Source organism: Cuculus canorus, chromosome 1 (genome assembly GCF_017976375.1).
Source record: "Cuculus canorus isolate bCucCan1 chromosome 1, bCucCan1.pri, whole genome shotgun sequence".
In the NCBI taxonomy this organism is placed as follows: domain Eukaryota; kingdom Metazoa; phylum Chordata; class Aves; order Cuculiformes; family Cuculidae; genus Cuculus; species Cuculus canorus.
The window spans coordinates 196,776,718-196,797,568 of record NC_071401.1 but is presented as its reverse complement, the minus strand read 5'-3'; the positions used below and the strand labels follow the sequence as shown (position 1 = coordinate 196,797,568).

Genomic DNA, 20,851 nt, shown 5'->3' with positions numbered 1-20,851 from the left:
CTCGGGCACTCAGGTAGAAAGCAAAAGTTGTTAGAGAAGTGGTGATAAAAGATTTTCCTGGTAAATGAATCTGCTACTAATGGATTTTAGTGGTTAGACCTAGCTGGGAAAAAAAATGCTGATCAGCTGAGAAAAAGAAAACTTTTATCATAAATGAAATGATGTAATTTTACCTAAATAAATAGTATTGTTTTAATATCTCCTTTCAACAATATCCTATGCAAACTTTCTGATTTGTTGTTTTGAATTCACCTCTCCTCTTGATTTTTTTTTTTTCAAATGTTAAACATCATAATATGGAGTCAGTTAAAAGGTACATTTTGATAGCCTCAAACATTTTGATGCCTCAAGGCATCTTTTCCCTCTGGATAGATTCAGTGTTTGGGGAAACTATTTTTTTTCCCCGTTGGTGCTGAAATAAAAAACACCTTTTAAAGGAGAATTCTCCTTTCCCTGAATATTATCAGAGCTCAAGTAGCTTAGTAATAATCTTATTCAATGGATACTTGTTAAGATGCTACTGATAGTGCCATTTTTATTGTGCTATTCAAGTGACAGTTTCTTTAAAGAGCCTCTGAAAAAATGCAGAAAATATATGTAATATTAAATGCTTTAAGCCTGCTGGAGGCAGGAGTAGATACAACTTATCCTAAAAAGATCTGAGGAACAGGTAGAGTAGTCTGGGGTTAGAGAAGGTAGCAATGTGGTTTGTGTTGAAGCACAGATGTATATTAATGAACTGGAACATATGAAGAGGTGGCATCTTAGTCTTATCTGTTACATTGACTTTGTTTGAGTTGTCCACCCATGGACTGTTCATGAGTGGAGAACAGCACCTGCCTGCTAGGAGATAACAGGGTGTATCCTGAGAGACTCAATCAAATTTGTAACGGCACGGGACGTTGTTTATATATTTCCTGATGGTTTCTCTTTCCTGCAGTAACAACATGCAGTCTCCCAACAAAATATGTCCTGCAATGTTTACTCAGTCTAATCTCTCAGTGACTGCAATAAAGAAAAGAGGTTAGCAGGGTTTGTAGACTGCACAGATAGGCGCTTAAAGGAAGTATGCTCAATCTTCGGCTGCTAGCAGAACAAGAACAGTAAGAAATATTGATTCTATTGATTGTTAAAACTAAAGTTGTCCCTATGTATTGAGATGCTAAGAAGTTCAACTGGACTTGCTTGAGCATAAGTTGATGATAATGTGGTTTGACGAAATCTTTATAACATGTTAATTTATGACACTTTGACTTGCTATAGTACGAAGTGTCGTAAAACCATTTTAAAGAACATTTTGCTCATTAGAGTTTTTTCCCTGTCCTAGGGTTTTTGTTTGTGAGAAATTCTGAATAATATTGTCATTGAAACTGATCTGTTTCTTCCGAATATTTCCTTAAAACATGACATTTCCCAAAGTGAAAGATTTCAGAAAAAAAAATGTATTTTCAGCATGCTCTGCTCAGCAGATATTTTTGTTTTGCAGTCAGCTCTATGTTTATCTTAAACATAATTGCAGTGGATAACAAATATTTGTTTTTCTTACTTCCCTTTTCCTCAACACAGGTAAATAAAAACTAGTTAGATTCTAGAACCTCCTGAGCATCTGCTGAGCAGATGATGCGTTTCAGCTATTGCACCTTGCCGTATCATTTCTGAAAAAGAATTGTCTTAGAGACTCATGGTCTCACTAAACAGTGACTATGATGCAAAGGAGAAAAATAATCCAGTATGATTTGTACTTAGGGAAAAAAGCCTCTACACATTTACTCTTTTATGTTTTACATGAATATTGATACTAATTTTCCTTTACATATATATATATATAAAAGCCGCCCTGAAATAGATGCAACCATCTGAAATATAATCACAATGCAAAAGATTATAAAGACATTGACGAAAAAGTTACTCTGCCAAATACTTTACTGCTTAGGAAGTCATGTAAGTATAATTTCACATATAGACATTTGCAAATCATGTTGTATAACTGGTTCATTATTACAAGTAAACAGATGTAAACATAGCATTGCTAATATGTGTAATTTGCTTTGAAATTAATTAATGGCATAAGAAATTACTTTTTTATTCTCTATAAATTTGAAAAATTAATGAAAAATTCAATAGGTATTGGAAGATTCTTCTACTGTTAAGTTTTCACCGAGTTTGCTGACAAAATTAAAATGTTATGTAGAACCCACTTTTTAAAATTTTTTTTAAAAGTTGTGGTAAAACCTAGACAGGGCCTCAACAAACAGTTTAACATTTCCTGACAGTTCATGTATCCATCTACTCTACTGACTTCAATAGCTGTTAAGGGCAGTCTTCCAGAAGGGTCTTTGAATAAGTATCTCCACAATCTCCGCAGTCTTTAGCAAAATAGCAGATCATTAGGAGGACTGTTCATCAGCCAAAGACCTTAGGTCTCTAGATTTTTAGCTGTAGGAGTGACCCCAGGGTCATTCCATGTCTCCATGGTGGACACCCCAGAACTTATTCAGTCCAGATTACTCCATGATTTAGACCTTCAGTTACACAACCTTTTCACTGAAGTTTTAACAAATTATTTTTTCATTTTTCTTTAAAGAAAAAATAGATTTTAAAGAAATAAAATCTTCTAAAAAACAAAAAAAAACCCCAGTGTCCAGCAGGTCTATAGCACTCTACTTTGATTACTCTTCACACTCCTTGAATAAAAGAGATGTATATGATCAGATCCTGTGGTCTTGCCGAGGAAGCACTGGCTTGGATCACACAGTCATAGAACGTGAGCTGAATGCATGTAAGTGAAGGATCAGATTCTGCATCAGAAATTTGTTTAAATTATTTGCAGTACATAAATATAACTGCATGGAGTATAAAAATAAGAAAATGCAGAAGTGAATCATGATGAGGAAAAATAAAGAAACTAGAAACTAACAAAATAAAAATAAAAATAAAAATAAAAATAAAAATAAAAATAAAAATAAAAATAAAAATAAAAATAAAAATAAAAATACTTTGAATTACACTACTGAAAGCACATCTTGAAAACAATATTTTGGCTTCTTATATGAAGCACAAAGGACAGCAAACAAGTAAACATGATAATATAATTAGTATATTTTAATATATTCTCTATTCCCAGGGAAGTCTAGATTGCATAAATGACAAAAAATGGGTTTAATAGAGGGAAAAAGAAAAGGAATAAAGCAGAAGTGGAACACAATGTTTAGAATTAATGATTACTGAATAACCATAAACCATACAGATTAAAAAAAAAAAAAGAAAATAAAATTACCTTTTTTATTGCTTTGCCTATAAGGTTATCTCCAACCGGTACCAGAACTCCTCCAAAGATAGCCAGCACGGCACCAATGACGGCCCCAGTGAGGAGTCCACAGTCTCTGTTACAGCCCATTCCTCTCCTTTGTCAGGGTGCAAACGGTCAATATAAAAATATCCTTGCTGTAAGGCTTGATTTTTTTTGCACTTCTTGGTCCCAACGGACTCACTGGTCTTCCTGAGAGAAGCTCCTGATATAAGGAGAGAGTGAACAAAAATCACATTCCAAAGCTCAAAGTACAAAGTGCATGAGGTCAACAAGTATGGAGATAACATGTCAAAACCAGCCAGAGAGTGGCAGCCAGTGCCAAAAAAGCAAACAAATAAACAAAAAGTTGCAAGTACTTTTGACATGCTAGTCACTTGTTACACAGCATTACCTTTTTTGATTCCAATTCTCTGAAAGACAGAGAAGTTGTCGCATAAGTTTTTTTTTTCTTGGCTTTGTTTCGTTAGGGCAAACTGACATAATTATTATTCATCTGAATTATTCCTGAGGCAAGAACCTTCTCTGTAATCTCTCTGTGCCAAAGGAGGAAGCTGTAGCCTCTGCTTCTTCACAGCCTGCAATGCTCATGACTCTCACTTTTGGCAAACCCAGGAGTTTACACCACTCATGTGAGCTCACCAGGCTGTTCCTGCACTGTGCCAGTAAGGAAGCCCTCAAGGCTCATCAACACCTTGGTGGTGATGGCAGCCTTTATCAAGAGGCACCTACGAGAAGTCTGTCTTTCCAGGTCTGTGCCAATCCACAGGCTTCTACTGAAGAGATAAACCTTCGTTTCAGCAACTTCATGTTGAAGGCGTGACTGGATTTTCCTTTTAGAGAAGCTTTCTTACTACGGTGTAGTTTCATCAAGACCAATAGCCTTACAGAAAGGCAGATTTCTTGAAGTGAGTCTAGATTTTTATCTTTGAAAGATGTAACACCTTATATTTCAAGATTATTCAGTCTCAGAAAGAAAATGTCTGCAATTACTCATTAGTAAGTACTCATTAGTAAGTAAGTGCCAATCTATCTTAAGATCAGGCCCCTAGTGAAAAGGAGTGTAAAGAAAATACAATGATACTAAAGCTGAGAGACACTGTAAAGCATAAGATCTTAGAGATATTTTTTTTCTGTTTGTAACTGTTTATTAAAAAATGGACTAAGAGCTGCCTAATTCACAACTTATTCTTGTTCAGGAATTAATCACATCCACAGAATTTTCAAGTTTGTTATTTGCTTTAGAACTCCAGCTAACAGAATATCTGCTGGTTTCTATTTTAGATGTCATTGCCCATATCCTTTTTATTCTTACTGATTTATGTTTGTTAATACAGTGTGCTCAACTCTAAATTAATTTTAAAACCAGTATTAGTTGCCAAGCTAATTGTTCATTCAAGGCCAAACACAGAGAGCAAAGGAAAACACGGAAGGACAGCTCAACCGGAATTCCCAGTTTACTCATGAGGATTAAAGGTCTAAAAAATTTTTCATTAATTCCTAAGCAGTAAAGCAAGTATAGAAATAGCATGTGTTTTATTTTTGTAAATGCACTTATGAAGGCCTTTTATTTTTTAAAAAAGACATGTACAGAATACACTGACACGTAAGGTACTATGGTCAGCTGGTTAAGATATGTCCTTCCATGTACCACCAAATTCCCAACTATACCATGTCTGTACCTGAGCCCAGATTGCTCCTTTTATCTGCGCCCACCTTTTTTTCCTCCTTTTCCAGTAGCAGCAGTTTATGGCTCCTTTGCTGTTAACAATGGCTCTCTCTGTACATTTGAGCTCATGTGACATTTTAATAATTTCTTCTTGGATGCTTGCAAGCCAAATGACCTAAACACTACTTGCAATCTCATAAAAATATCCTTCCCATAGACGTCAACCAGTCCATCCACCTGCCACCAGGTCATTCTTTGTGGTTCCCACATCAAAACCTTACCCTTTGATTCCTCTACCTGCTCATACAAGGAACCAGGAAAGAAAGCAGATTTGGCTAATTTTTTTTACTTTTGCTAGGGTTTGAGGAAAATCTCATTACAGCTGTAGACCTGGCTTTACTGCTGGAGGAGGTACACCTTATTTGAACTGCAGGTTTACTTAGTTGGTGTCCCATCTACCAGCTCTGTTACTCTGTGCCTTTAAAGTGGTAGCATTAAGACTATTTGCCCAAATTATTTTCCCAAACTTTTCATACAAATTATTGATTTTCACAAAGATAACTGACAGATGACTTGACTAAGTAAAATTCACAAGTTATTTAAGGCTTTTTGATATAGCGGATGAATGTATATTGTGGCTAACAACAAACTTTAAAGCAAACTCAAGTCAGAATTTCATTAGACCCAAAGAATTTGTAAGTGAAAGTCACTAAGGCCAGCTCTCATATATCTGTAGATATGTTCAGATTAGGATTTTTAGTCTGGAAAAAAGCAGAACTGTAATACCACTGTTGTCTAACGGGATGTGGGAATTTAGAAATCGGACTACTATACACATTGTAGCATCTAAGAAGCAGAAATTCTCAATGAAATCAAACTCTGAGACATACATCTTTCAGGCTTTTTTTTTCCCCCAATTCGATCTATTCTAGCAGATTTTTTTTTTTTTAAATGTGGAAATACACATTTTAAAGTTAAAAATGGAAATTATCTCTATCTCTCCCATAAGCATCTAAAAGGGATTTTTAGATATTGTTAGACTTTTTATGTTGAATTACATACTGAAGATTCTTTAATTAAGCACAGACACACCTTTCACTAAAATACATTTCCATCTAAGTTTTTGCAGGCTTATCCAATGGATTATTTTGTGTGTTAAGTGGACTAGTTTTTTCTTCATGAGAACTAGCAATAAACAGCTAGAATGAAACTGGCTGCTAATAATTTGTGTCTAAACCAAGTTTTTGTAAAATATTCACCTTTCTCTTGCCAAACACTCTGCAATAGCAGTCTAGACACATCTGAATTTATGCAATTCAAATTATCCATTACACAATTGCAATGAAGAGCACTCATAACTAAACACTCAACCTCACATAGAAGTCAACAACCCATTCTCATAGCAACTGAATGAAAAATATGAAGATTAAATTTCCAATAAGGATGCAGTTGTGTCTGGGAATTCATATTTAAGTAAAAATAATTTACCTTAAGCAGAACAGAAAGTATCATAACAAAATTAGATATTAGCTATAAGACAACAGTATCAATGAAGCACAGCTTTGACTGCCAGATTAATACACATATTCATACCGTTCTAGACTGTACTTTTTATATTGTTTCAAATGTCTTTGGTAGAATATTGACAATGGAAAAAGTCCATTCAAATCCCTGAAAAGATCACTTGCAAGCAACTGAATAGGAGGAAACATGCAAAATACTATTAAACTTTCTCTTCCCTACTTGATTTATGCTTTTTACATGTCAGTTTAAAGCAAGTTCTTATAAAATTAAAAACTATTATCTGTATTTTCTTAATGAATCCTCCAGCACTAATAGCAATTTTTAATCAATGCTCGACATGGCATTGCTTCAGTTCTGACAAAGAAACATATTTATTGCCTCAAATGAGAGCAACTACATGGGGAAGAAGCAAGTGTATAATGAAAATTAAAACAGGGTTTGAAAATTCCTATTAAGAATTTCAACACCAAAACTTAGTGTTCCTTTAAAGCTAATTCCAGTTTGTCCAAGGTCAGACAATGAGATTAAAAATCCTAAAATTATTAAGAGATATATTTGAAGGTAAGATGTTACTTCTGTTTTTTTAATCTTTGACATAATTCAAAATTATTTTTTTCTGCAATAGTAAATACCACTTTTAAAAGATGCATTTCTCATAATTCACATTACTCTAGAACTAATTTCAAGAATATTAAATATCAAAAGACAGAATACAATCGAGAACGCCAGCAATACTGAGCATAAGATATCATTGCTAACATACTAACAAAGCATTTCATTAATACATGTAAAATTTCACTGTTTCTTGCAAACAGCTTTGCAAAATCACGTCTTTTTAATTTATATTACATATAAATATTTTCCACCAACTGATTTCAAAAGTATTGCTGAGGAAAACCCTCTGATTTTAAGCACTGTATGATATGACTCACCTTGAATAAGGGCAACTGACTTTTCAGCTGAACATACAAGTACTTAACACACGACTTGCATCAAGTTACAAGAAGACGAGCAGCTAAATCTCCCCACCAAGCACATAGCCTCTAAACTCTGAGGGAGTGTTTATATATTCCAAGAGACGTCAGTTCCCTCTTTATCATTTTGCCAGATGAAAAAGTTAAGTTGTATTGGTGCTTAGGGTGGGGGGGTTATTTTTACAGTCTGACTACAAGCCACTACCTACATCTCGTGGTAATATACTTAGCAGCTGCAATCTTTGTCAAATTTTGATCCAAGTGAGTCAAAGGTCAAGGACACAAAAGGGTAACTTACTTATTTGGTTTCTGGTCACTTCTTCTCTAATATCCATTTGCTTTAAAACTGCTCATATTAGCAAATAATGACTAACTGGTTCCTGACAACTTCTTTAAGATACAGAGTATTTTCAAATATTCTTTGCCATATAGCATGCTCTACTGTATAAATAAAGCCTCTTGGTCTCTGTCAAAACACAGGCTTAACACCTCTGCAGCTTAATCATCATGGTAGTATATTTTCAAGTAACAAAAATCAGGAAATGTTAGAATATTTTTAAAAGAGATTTTTTTTTCACAGATTGGATTACAACATTTCCTCACAAAGTGCTATGGTTCTTCCTTTTTTTACTGAAAGTTCAATGAACTTCATCCCAGAAGTTTCTTTTTCTTAGTGTGTATAAAAACCAGTTATTTTTACACTGACGTCTGTGTAGAACAAAGTGTCAGCCCAGAACTGTGTCTACTAATAATTAGCAATAATTAGTTTAGCATGCTTTTGCACAAACATTTTTTAAATACCTCCTCATCCTAGGAAAATTAAATTAATGGATTGTTTTAAAAGATTCTTCTGGCAGTAGCAAGAGGAAATGATTAATATTTAGTTTATTTAATTATAAGAAAGAAAATATTTCTAAAAATAGATTCTTAGGTCCAAACTCTTCAGGTGTAGAACTGAATGGTTTGTGATCCATGTTTAAAGTCTGATATGTGTTTTGACTGATTTTTCACTGTTCTGTTCTTGCTATTGCCCTATTTGAAAGTTAAGTTTTGTTATACTAATGCTTCTGCTACATCAATCTAAAGTGGATGAAGGCTAATGAATTTGAGATTTTATCACCTTGTAGTCAAAGCAAGAGTGAAAGTGAGCTTGGTCCTTTGGAAGCAACCTGTAGAACAATCTTGGAACAAGGTTTGCTGCCAGGGAAAGCTGGTGACCCTGACTGATGCCAGTTTAACATCCTTAAAAAGCAGAGTACATTTGCTTTCCTTTGTTCTCTAATTATAGGGTGGAGTTTAACTGCTGAAAGAAGCAGTCCTCCATGCTATGATTCCCACGTGCTTTTATGAATACAAACATTAATTATTTCTATTGGACATATCTTTGTATGATGCTCTTCTGAGGATGCTCTTGTTCGGGATCCTCCAGATTTCTTCCAGGCTGCACTGACTCCTTCACTCCTAATTTGCCTCTTTTAAGAGGAGTAATTCCAGTTACTCACTCACACACTGTCCATGTAGATGTCTCCTCCCATGCTCATTTTCTCCATTTGCATTATATAGGATTCATTAACAAGTGAGGAAAATATCTGGTGCTGTCTTTTCCTAGGAATCGTAAGTCACTAAAACAAATGTAATGAAGTTCAGTTTTCAGCATATATTTGCTGACATGTATCAGATGATTTTGTGACCTATGATACCCTGTTATTGTCCTTTATAAGCAAAATCTCTTCCAGCAGGCAGTGCTTGGCAGTAAAATGAGGACTGTCAGGTTTAACTTCAGGAAACAGCTGAAAGGATTTGAAGCTAAGAGAGAAGCTGTGCACTTTTGGATACCAGTTAATTTTGTTAAAAACAACTGAACGAAACCGTAAGTACTTAATAGTCCTTTTGTATTCTCCAGCTTCATATTGGAGCTCAGAGGTTGCAAGAGAGAAAGCATAGAATGGTGACAATAAAAGCGAAAAATTACATATTTCACTGGAGTCCTCAGTGGTGTGACAACAGAAAATCTAACCCACAAGGATAAATTGTCAAGAAAGAAATAATATACATGACACTCACATGCCTTATGAAGACACAGAGAAGTGCAGGAAGCAGAAAAAGACAAATGCAGTTGCTAACTCCAAATGATGTCCACCCACATTTCCAGGAATAAACAACTGATGAGAAAATGCTGAAAACAAGAGTGTGATTCCTGGCTTTCCTAGACATGTCATAGCTGGGCCTTTCAGAATCATTTTCATTGGGGTGTTTTCTGAACAAATGCAGATAATTATAATTTTTCTACATGCCCTGAGATCTCTAAACATTCAGTGTCCCTCCTTTGTATTTTTACGTTAAGATCTCTTCCATCACGGGATGACATATCTTTATGACACATTTAATTTGAATTTTGAGGATGCCCACATAAATGTTCCCACATTCCTGTGGGAATTATCTTATGTACAGCACATGATTTTACATTCCTGTGTTTCCACAGTAATAGCACTCTCGGGGCTTTTCTTCACCTGCCTATTATGAAACCTGTTAAACCAAACCTAAAATCAATCCCTTGTCAGATGTGGAGATATGGTTGAGGTTAGCAAGCAGAGTAGAAAACACCAAGAAAAACCTTTCTGTACTTTTGTACCCTCTGAAGATTTTCTTTATTCTTTTGGCTACTCTTCCTACTATGAAATAAAGGTGTGAGGAATTACTTTACCTCCTTTCCATGGAAAGTAAAAGCACAGAATTATGGTTCATCCATCTTATTCTATCAGCATCATTGTATGTGGTTTCCACACTCCCTCCCCAAAATGCTGTGCTACCACTCAGTGGTCCTCTCTGGATTCTCTGCAGTTATTAAGTCCCACAATAAGGCTTTCAAAAAAAAAAAAAAAAAAAAAACTACAGAAAATAAGCAAATGTGGCTCCTGTCCCAAAATAAGTTCTTTCTGATTCAACATACTCCTGTTCACTCATGTGCACTTAGTTCTACTGAGGAGGAGGGTGAAGATTATGAATCATCATCAAGAAAATGTGCAATATGCCACCAGCTGGATGAGACTTCTGTCCCTTTGCATGTACTGGAGATACTAGGAGGTGTTTCTTTATAATGCATGAAATTCTATGTTCATGAAAGGCAGTTTGATTTCTTGTGAAAAACTAATATGTATCACCTCATTATATAATGCACAAGAAGCAGTACCTGAACTATCCACCCAAAACAGCCTCCATAATTTATTTCACTTCAATTGCAGAAGAGCCTCCCCTAGAATGAACATGGCATGTTTTCAATTACTGCTTATAAAGAACTTGAATATGTCAAACTTGAATATGTAGCACTAAAATTATAAAAATAATCATTTTTTTTCTAAATGATATGTTTGATCACTTTTGATTGAGTATTCTCACTATTTTATTTTCTATCATCTAATTTTCTAAAAGCCATGGGAAATAACAGAGTTACATGGCAGAAGTAGTCACTTCAATTTAAAAGCAGGTAGTATCAAGATATTTCAGTTATTTCAGTTTTGTTTTTAATATCCTGTCTCTAAGGACCTAAAAGAAAAGAAAGGTGTCATTTCATAGCAATAATAATTTTCTTGTTTAAAACTATTTGTTGCAAATAATTTTATCTGGGTTAAAACTAGGAATCTGGCCTAAGGAAGATGAATTTGTGTCCTCTCCTCTTAATGGAGAGGAATGAGCACTTCCATGGACTCATCTCATCTACCTTAATTGTTTACCTTAGAAAAGGATGTATCATATTCTTTGGAGGTACTGATGTCTCTCCTTTAACTACAGAGGATCTAAAAAACTCATTTAAGCTAGACATATAACTTTTGTAAGGTTAATGTCAGAACAATTCAACTCAAGCTCCCCAGAAAGGTCTTCCAGCTCTTTCCCTCATCAGTGCACCATATCAACAATCCCAGCACACCTATACCAGGTTCTGGTAAGTGCAAACAAGTTCATAGAATTATAGTATAGACAAGTGGCCCTCCTCTGGGCCTGCTCTAACAGGTTTGTGTGTTCTTTGTACACAGGGAACTCCAAGTTGGATCTCACCAGGACAGAGTAGATGGGTAGAATTTCTTGACCTGCTGGCTATGATGCTTTTTGATGTCAGCCTTCTGACCTGCCAGTGCACACTGTTGAATCATGTCCAGCTTGTCATCTCTCAGTACCCCTAAGTCCTTCTTGCCAGGACTACTCTCAATCCCTTCATTACGCAGCCTGTATTGATATTGGAGACTGCCCTAACCCACTTGTAGGACCTTGCACTTGGTCTTTGTTGAACCTCATGAGGTTCTCAGGGGACCACCTCCTCAAGCCTGTTGGAGTCCCTTTGGATGGTATTCCTTCCATGAAGAAAATCAACTGCACCACTGAGCTCGGTGTCATCTGCAAACTTTCTGAGGGTGCACTCGATCCCACTGTCTATGTAACTGATCAAGATATTAAACAGTACTGATCCCAGTATGGACCCCTGAAGGACACTATCTGTCACTAATCTCCATCTGTACATTGAGCTGTTGACTACTACCCTCTGCATGTGTTCATCCAACCAGTTCCTCATCCACCAAACAGTCCTCCCATCAAATCCATACCTCTCAAATTCAGAGAGAAGGCTGTTGGGAGAGGACCATGTCAAAAGCCTCACTAAAGTCCAGATAGATGGCATCCTTAGCTCTTCCCTTCTCCATTGATGTAGTCACTCCATCATAGAAGGCCAGTAAGTTGGTCAGGCAGGACTTGCCCTTGATGAAGTCATGCTGGCTGTCTCAAATCACCTCCCTCTCCTCCGTGTGCTTTAACATAGATTTTAGGAGGACCTATTCCATGAGCTGCCTTGATACATAAGTGAGACTGACAGGTCAGTGGTTCCCAAGGTCTTCCTTTCTACTCCTTTTAAAAATGGGTGCAATTTTTCCCTTTCTCCGCTCACAAAGAACTTCACCTGACGGCCATGACTTTTCATATATCATGGAGAATGGCTTGGCAACTACTTTGAGCGATTCCCTCAGGACTCTGGGATGCACCTCATCAGGTCCCATAGACTTAAATATCTTCATGTTCCTTAGGTGGTTACAATCGTCATCTTCTCTTGCAGTAGGAAGGACTTTGCTCCTTCAGTCCCATATTGCAGTCCATCCACTTGATAAGTGTGGGAAGAGATATCATAGAATCATAGAATTGTAGAATCATAGAATAGTTTGGGTTGGAAGGGACCTTAAAGATCATCTAGTTCCAACCCCCTTGAGATGGGCGGGGACACGTCCCACTAGATTTCCAGAGAAGACTGACACAAAAACTTGATTGAGTACCTCAATCTTCTCCAGTGTCTCTGGTTGTCAGTTTGCTAGTAGTGTTCATCAAGGGTTACACTTTCTTTGGTCTTTCTTTTCTGGTTGACATACTTGTAGAAGCCCTTCCTATTACTCTTTGCCTCCCTTGCCAAATCCAGCTCCAGTCGTGCCACGGCCTTCCTGACTTCATCCCTACTTAACCGGGCAGCATCCCTATACTCTTCCCAGAATTTTCACAGAAAGGCATTTCACATTGGGCACTGCAACAAGTTGCCCAGGGAAGTGGTGGAGTCACCATCCCTGGAGGTGTTTAAAGGACGGGTGGATGGGATACTCGGGGGCATGGTTTAGTGGTTAATAGGAATGATTGGACTCGATGATCCAGGAGGTCTTTTCCAACCTAGTGATTCTGTGATTCTATGATTCTGTGAATATCTGTCCCTGCTTCCATTGCTTGCGCATTTCCTTCTTGCCCTTTAATTTGACCAGCAGATCTCAACCACATCAATTTCATGCCTTCCTTTCCTGATTTCTTACACCTAAGGGCTGAGAGCTTTTGTGCTCTATAGAAAGCATGCTTAAAGATCTTCCAGCTCCATTCTACTCCCTTGTCCTGAGGGCAGTTTCCCAGTGTGTCATATTGACCAACTCCTTGAAGCACTGTAAGTTTACTTTCCTAAAATTCAGGGTCCTGACTTTACTTTTTGCCTCACCTGTATCTCTCAGGAATGTGAACTCCACCTGTGCATCATTATTGAAGCCCAGGTTGCTTCCAGTCCTGATGTTACTGGTTAGCTCACTTGAATTAGGGACTATCAGGTCCAGCATTACATCCCTTTTGGTAGCTGTCTATTAAGAACAGCTTAAGAAGTTATCCTGAATGCACTCCTGGAGTCTCCTGGATTGCCTACAGCTCAACATGCTACTTTTCCAGCTGATGTCACAGCAGGACAAGAGCCCACGAGTATAATACCTCCGGTAGCTGGAGTAAAAAAGGCTTCATCAATATGTTCCCCTTGATCAGGCCACATGTAGTAGACACAAACTACAAGGTTCACTTTATCACCTTGGTCTCTGATTCTTACCTATAAGCTTTCAACCTGCTCACAGCTATTCCTGTGAAGAGACAGCCCTTCATACTCTATCTATTACTTGATGTTAAGGTCAAAGCCTCTGTCCCTTCTTCCTCACCTGCCTCTTCTGAACAGCATGTAGTCATCAATAGACACACTTGTATCATGGAATTCATCCCACCAGATTTCAGTAATGGCAACTAGGTCGTAGCTTTCTAGTGGTACAGTGGCTTCCAGCTCCTCCTGGTTTTTGCCCGTGCTGTGTGTGTTGGTTTAGGTACTTTAGCTGGGCTGTTGGCAACCTCACCTTCTTAGAGGAACACCTCTTAGTTCTTTTGAGGTATTTCACTGGTGTTTCCCTTTTGACAGCTATTAATTCAGGAACGCTTGGGTCATCTCTGTAAGACTTCAAGTGTGCTTCAGTGTAGCCAGCACATCTCAGAGCAACAGGCTGAGCACCCTCACTACCACTCCATCCCTCTAACCTTGGCAGTTCTTCTCACAGCTTGTCATGACCAAGCCTAATATTATCACCTTCCCCAACAAATCTAGTTTAAAGCTTTGTCAATGAGCCCCACTAGCTTGTGAGCAAAGACCCTCTTCTTCCTCTGAGAAAAGTGAATCCCATCTGATGTCAGCAATCCTGTTGCTGTGTCAGCCATCTGATTACTGGAAAAAAAATCCCAAAATTGTGGCTTTGATGCCAGTCACAGAGCCACGTATTAATAATCTGTGTCTGTTTTTCCCAGTGTTGTTGCTTGCAATTGAGGGAGAGATATAAAAATAATCTGTGCTCTAAATCCCCTTACCAACCATCCCAAGTCCTGAAGTCTCTTTTGTTCACCCTTGGACTATGCATTGTGGCTTCATTGCCACCAACATGGAAGAGCAGTAATGGGTGAGAGTCCGAGGGCTGTACCAGACTAAGAAGTTTCCCAGTGATGTCCTTAACTCTGGCCCCAGGGAGGCAGGAGACTTATCTAATAGGAGGGTCTGTCTGGTGTATTGGACCCTCTGTTCCCCTCAGAAGGAAGTTCCCTACAACTATGACTCATCATTTCTTCCTCATGGAGGTGGTCATGATAAAGAGGGTAGGCCTTTCTGACTCCTGGCAACACTTCTGGTGCAGGTGGACCTTCATACACAACATCCATTGACTGGTCTTCTACTTCCAGAGCCTCATACACATGGTACAGAGGCACTTGTGAAGGCAAGGGAGGCAAGGAGAGGGTTCACCTGCCACACTGAGTGTGTACTTGTCTCCATTCACTCCTCTCCTTTGAGCTACTGCCTCCAGCCTGGCATGGGAGGACACAGGATCCCAGCCATCATGGAGATTTTTTAGTGGCTGGTCTTGTTTCTGTCTCAGGGAGGGTGGAGGATAGCTCCGCTTTCTCAAACGTGCTGATGCTCCTTAACCTTTCTACTTCTCATAGTTCTGCCACTAAGCTGAGCAGATCCTCCATCTGGCCACACCTCATTACAACTGTTCTCACTACTGCCATCCATTACCAATGAAAAGCTCTGGCACTCCCTGAAGCCTGAGACCTGGACAGGTGCATGTTTTCATGACAGCTCTGTCTGGGTTGCCACATACATTCTGGTATGGTTAGAGGACATAGCTTTCTGACAGGTGGTTACCATAGCTAAGCTCCTCTGAGAGGGTGATAACCACCATCTGAACTCACTCTTGAGGTGATATGGTGATGATAACTTCCTGTGTGCCTTTCCACATGAACTGACTCGCCACATCCTGGTTCATGTGCCATGAACTTTTTGTCCACTATGTTTGCAGAGCTCGTGGTCACTTGCATTCCCAAGGCTCCTTTTTGCAGGCGTAGAAGTGGCTGCTGTTGCTCTGGCTACGTCTAGGCCTCATCAGTGTCTTCCACAAGAGCTGCTGTTACCTACATGGTCTCACCAATGTCCTGACATTTCCCTGCTTTAAGAAAACCTCTGTACACCAAGATCTGCTGCTCCACTGCAGATCGAGCCAGCTCACCTGGGCAGCTGCTGAGTCATGAAACAAAAAAGAAATGCAATGAGAAAACTTCAAAATATTTACCACCTGACACAAACAGAAAGTTTGGCTAAAAACACTGCAGAGATGGTGTAGGATTATTTTGCTCACCTTGCACCACAGACTCAGTGCAGATGTGTTGGCCTTCAAGGCTATCCAGCATATGCTCTGAAGCATACTCCAACCACTCACATACAGCAATATTCTGCCCCTTGAGAAAAGATCCTCCTAAGCATGTGCTAATAACTGATTTCCCATCATAAGATCTTGGAATACTTATTCCAGACTGCTGTGTAGCTCCTTCATTACCCACTAATGACCCTCATCTGTAGTTTTCACAGCTCTGTGAATTGTCAGGACCTAAGGTGCTGTCCCTCGTGATTCTCAATGTGTTCTGATGGTATGGAAAAGATCCTAAAATACCATTGGCTCAAGCCAACTTGGCAGTGGTACAGTGGAAAGAGTGTGATGTATTTGTCACCTGCCTGTGATGAGTTTCTGTTATATTGTAACTGTTCTTTAAAGGAAAAATGGATGATGGAAGACCCAGCAGCTTCTTCAGTTCATTTTTTCCCCCCCAGAAATATTGATTCTGAGCTCTTCTTCGCTGAGTATGGCATGCATAAACTGGTGCTTTTCTCTGTCCTCAAAATAGTTTCTAAAATTTATTTTTGAGTGACATTAGCAGAGAAGTAAGGTGAAGAAGGCACAAGTGAGGCAGAGATAGAGTGAACTTTGATTCTTCCTCTCCTGTAGCTTTACGTGAGAGTCACTTGGAAGGCAGACAAGAAGGAACTTCACAGAGTTTAACCCTGTACAGAGCCTGTAATAAAATAATCTACATCTCTGGGTGAGTCTGAAGCAGCAAAGAGACATAAAAGTCTGTTACCTAAAGGGTTGTATTGGTCTACTAATGCTAGAGATGTTTCTCACTGAAACCTAAGGAGGGCACAGAGAGGAGGCTTCAATGGTAGAGGAGACATTTTTGAAAGATTTTGAAAGCCGTCAAGTTTGAAAATCAGGAGAAATTTAATGTATCTTGTCCTTCCTTGGATATATTGCATTTCTTGCAAAACCTTATTCCTTGACTCAGAAGTCACAGAATAATGGAGTAATTCAAAACTCCTTCACTGCTGCAATACCTGGTTGAGAAATAGTCACCATAGTGAATCACACCAAACAGACAACAGCAGTGGCTTTGATGAATCACTGGATAATCCTTATTTTAGCTTTTACCTACCAGCTGCACCATAATTTTGTCTCTGTAATAATTAAGAATCACACACGTACTGAGGATTTTTCCAGTTAATGAAAAGGTAAGTTTAAGGTCAACTTTTTGGTGACTTCTTGAGAGCCGGAGACTTGTCAAATAATTGACATCCTTTTCTTTCAGTTCATGTCTTACAGAACTGAAGACATGTCCTTGCTCTGAGCAACATGAGGAAGATCTTTCCTGGGACTTTAGTTCAGCCTCAAACACAAGCTAGTAAGGCTAAACCATGAGCCTACTGACAGAAAAACCACTGATCTTCATCAGGGCCGAACAAGATGAGAGCTAACTAACTTCATGTCCTGGGACAGTTCAGCAGCCCCACCTTGAGAATCAGAGTCAGTGGCTGGAATAGTACAATGAGATCTAGGTCTCTGCCAGTGAGAAGTATGTTTTTTACCAAAAGAACGGGTGACGTTTAAGATCATCTGGAGAATTAATACAGGCCAAAGCCCTTCCTGATTAATCTCCTCCCTCAAGGGAAAGCTCAGAAACAATAGTAATGGCAGCACGGAGCTGATGAAAAAACTCAGAAAAATAGATTTTCTCCTGCAGCTGGTTGGGGAGGTACAGATCGGGTCTTACTGACCAGTCTCAGTGAGGAAGCAATACTCATACATTTCTGATAACTTAAATGCTTCTGAAGTATCACTTGAAGACAGAAAAGAATCCCCAAAATAGAAAACTACAGACTACACATTTTTTATGAATAAAATATTTTGGTGAGGCAAAAAAACCACCCAAAACCAAACCAAATCACTTAGTTAATATTGTATCAGTTGTTAAAGAGAATCAGATCACTAAACCAGCAAAAGTTATTAGTATTTCCATGACTATGCTGTATTGACTTGATCTCAGGACTTACATATCAAAATGAATTTCAGATTTGTTACATCAGCATCTTTACCGGGCATGAATTATAATTTTAAATCTACATAGAAATGTGTTTTCCTGTAATTAATAATTACATTTTTAGATATTCATTTATAACACACTTATAAAACATGCATTTCATAATTTGCCATACACTTGATATTTCTCTCCATTCAAATTTATTTTTTTATAATAAATGTATGTATTCCTTTAAATGATAGACTTTCATGTAAGATAATGATTCACAAATAATTACAGTCATGCCACAGTTTAAAATGTGAATTTTTAATTGAAATATACCGTGAGATATTAGCAATAGATTAAATATAATCAAGATGTCAAAATGCAAGCAAAATAATTTGTTTATTAGTATATTTAGTCTTTCAACATTTTAATAAATAGGCTCTTCTTAAAGTTAGAAAAGAAATAAAGGCTTAATGACATCTGACTTTGCTTTTAACAATTCTGCATGTAAGAGCGTTTTGGTAGTAGCAAGATGCAATAGTATGCTCACAATAAACAAATATTCAAATGTTCAATTACATGTTGAGCAACTGCATTTAGTTCAGGAGCAGAGTCACATACCTCTACAGAGGGAGAGCTGCTCTCACTACTCTTGCCATCAGGAACTGGAGAACTGTAGATGAGCCTGCTAATTTAGCTCCTTATTCACAGAAAAATCAAGTTGCTGTAGCAACCCTACTACAACCCTGGCTGCCCTACGAGTCGTTGATCTTTCTTCAGCCACAAAGAGAAAGTTGCAGGGACCTTTTAAACCCCTTGGTAGCTAATCTGTCTCAAGTGACAAGGAATTGCAAGACAAAGATAATATTCTTCCACACTTGTGTTGCAACAGCCCAGTATTTGGAGGCAATGTATCAAGTCCCTGCTGCCAGTCCAGAACAAACTTAATTGACTTTACTCTTTGCAATGACTCTTTGCATGCATAGTCTAATCCTGGTTAACTTCACAGCACACTGCAAGTTAGGTAAGGAGTTTGATACTAAAGAGAAATCTTCAGGTTTGGGTTTATTATACATATCCATATAAAGCACAAAGACAGGTCAGTCTAAAGGATCACAGCTGTGAATACAGGTGTTCAAGCTCATGGGACTATTTCTAGTGATTTCTACAGGCTTTTGTTCAGAACTTTGTTGTTTAAACGAACACCTGATTCAAGTGATAGTGCTATTACTTCCTCTGCCTGTCCTTTTGGATCCTCACTAGATCCTTTAACATAGCAGTTTTGAACTACCTAAAGTACTTTCTAAAAACTATTTAAGTATTGAAGTTTTTGGCACATTTTATTATTATTTTTATTTGAACAGCAGATTGAAGCACCTCCTTCGAGACAATTATAGCAAATAGCAACAATGAGCAGTCTGCTTGCCAAGACTTTCCACAAACAAGATAAAAGCAATCCCAGACTATTAACAGGACCCTGAGGTGAGTCAGTATGACAGGAGCTATAAAGCTGCATCCTACACATGCTAACTCAAGAGGCATTCCATGGCATAAGCATTTTTGTCTGACTTTCTATGAAGTTTCTCCTTCTCTAAAGTTATTCAGAAAATGAAGCTACAAGAGAAAGGAAGGAAATTTCCATGAATCTGGATATTTTCTGACCTGTCCTCTTATGCAAATGCTGTTGTTCTACCTTTGGTTTTCTTGGAGTCCCGCTGACTGCTTCCTGTGTGGCTTTCACAGCTGCAGCCTCCAGCTTGTTGCCAGACTTCCCTTCTGCCTTCTTTTCTACATGAGCTTCCTTTTACTCCCGTTTCCTTCCCCAAGAATCTCCTCCCTCCTGTAGCTCTCTGTACATCTCTCCCACCTTCCACCCTATCATCTCAGCAGTCACTTCTCCACCAAGCATCTCCTCTGGTCTGTCTCCTCCCCTACTGGATTATTTTCTAGGTTTTTTCCACACTTCCAGAATTTACAGCTCTCCATCCATTCTATCCTTATGTGATCCTCCCCTGCCCCTTAAAATTTATGTTTCCTCAAATTTCCCAGGATACTTTTTTCTTTCTTCTTCCTCTGCCTTAAATCCTGGTATATAACCTCACGCTATCAGTTAATCCAAAAGCTAGTTGCAACTGAAAGCCAGATTTATCAGCACTTTTTGGGACGCAGATGAATCTTACCTGAAAAGGTTGATTATAAATAATAATTTAAGTTTAGTAACTTAATTCTGTAATGTATTCTTCCTTATGTTACTTCCTAAAGACTCAGAACAGTAAAGTCCACAATATTCCTGATCATTATCTTTTCCCTCCCCAGCTGTCATTCAGCATTGTTTTTGAAGTCCTCCCACTCCTAGGAAAATTAATATTGAACAGCTTCACCCATACACAGAGAAACAGGTGTACCAGGTAAGGAAAAGTAAAGCTCATCCTTGACTTACTTGCACCAGAACAGAGAGAGGATTTGAGATGAGGCTGGGAACAACTCAAGAGGTAAAGCAGGCATATTAGACTACCAAAACCAGCGTCGCGCCCTTCCATCCATTCTGCCCCAGCAAGAAAGGATATGAGGTGTATCCTTCACTTCTTTCTTATGATTTGAGAAGTCAGGACACTCGTTAGTGTTTTGCATTTAAAAACAACCCTTAAAATTACATGGGATAAAGATTACAGAATTGTAAACCTGCCATTACGCCATGAAACACCCCAGGCATGTTTGTGGTGGAGTGCACACCCTCTATCTAATTATATTCAGGCTTCTCTGTTTTAGACAAAAAGTAGCAATACTCACATATCAGATTCCCAAAATGGTATTGGAGAGGATTCAGAAGGACACTCCCAAGACTTTCTGGATAGTAACAGCCACAGGATTACAGACATATAA

The 20,851-nt window shown here is 38.2% G+C and overlaps 1 protein-coding gene across 5 annotated transcripts in view; it reads right to left on the bottom strand.

The window, feature by feature from the left end:
• Positions 1–20,542, bottom strand: part of CD36 (CD36 molecule) — a 38,285-nt gene extending 17,743 nt beyond the window's left edge. Inside the window, exons 1-2 of one of the 5 annotated variants that reach the window (XM_054075614.1) lie at positions 20,409–20,542; positions 3,278–3,512 (exon numbers count right to left, since the gene is read on the bottom strand). In XM_054075614.1, the coding sequence (XP_053931589.1) occupies positions 3,278–3,397 (120 nt within the window). In that variant the 5' untranslated portion in view covers positions 3,398–3,512; positions 20,409–20,542. Of the gene's footprint in view, positions 1–3,277; positions 3,513–7,432; positions 7,586–18,589; positions 18,742–19,630; positions 19,782–20,408 lie in introns of those variants that run through there. The other 4 variants (XM_054075605.1, XM_054075589.1, XM_054075599.1 and 1 more) reach the window with 4 other exon arrangements.
• Between the last annotated feature and the right edge of the window lie 309 nt (positions 20,543–20,851).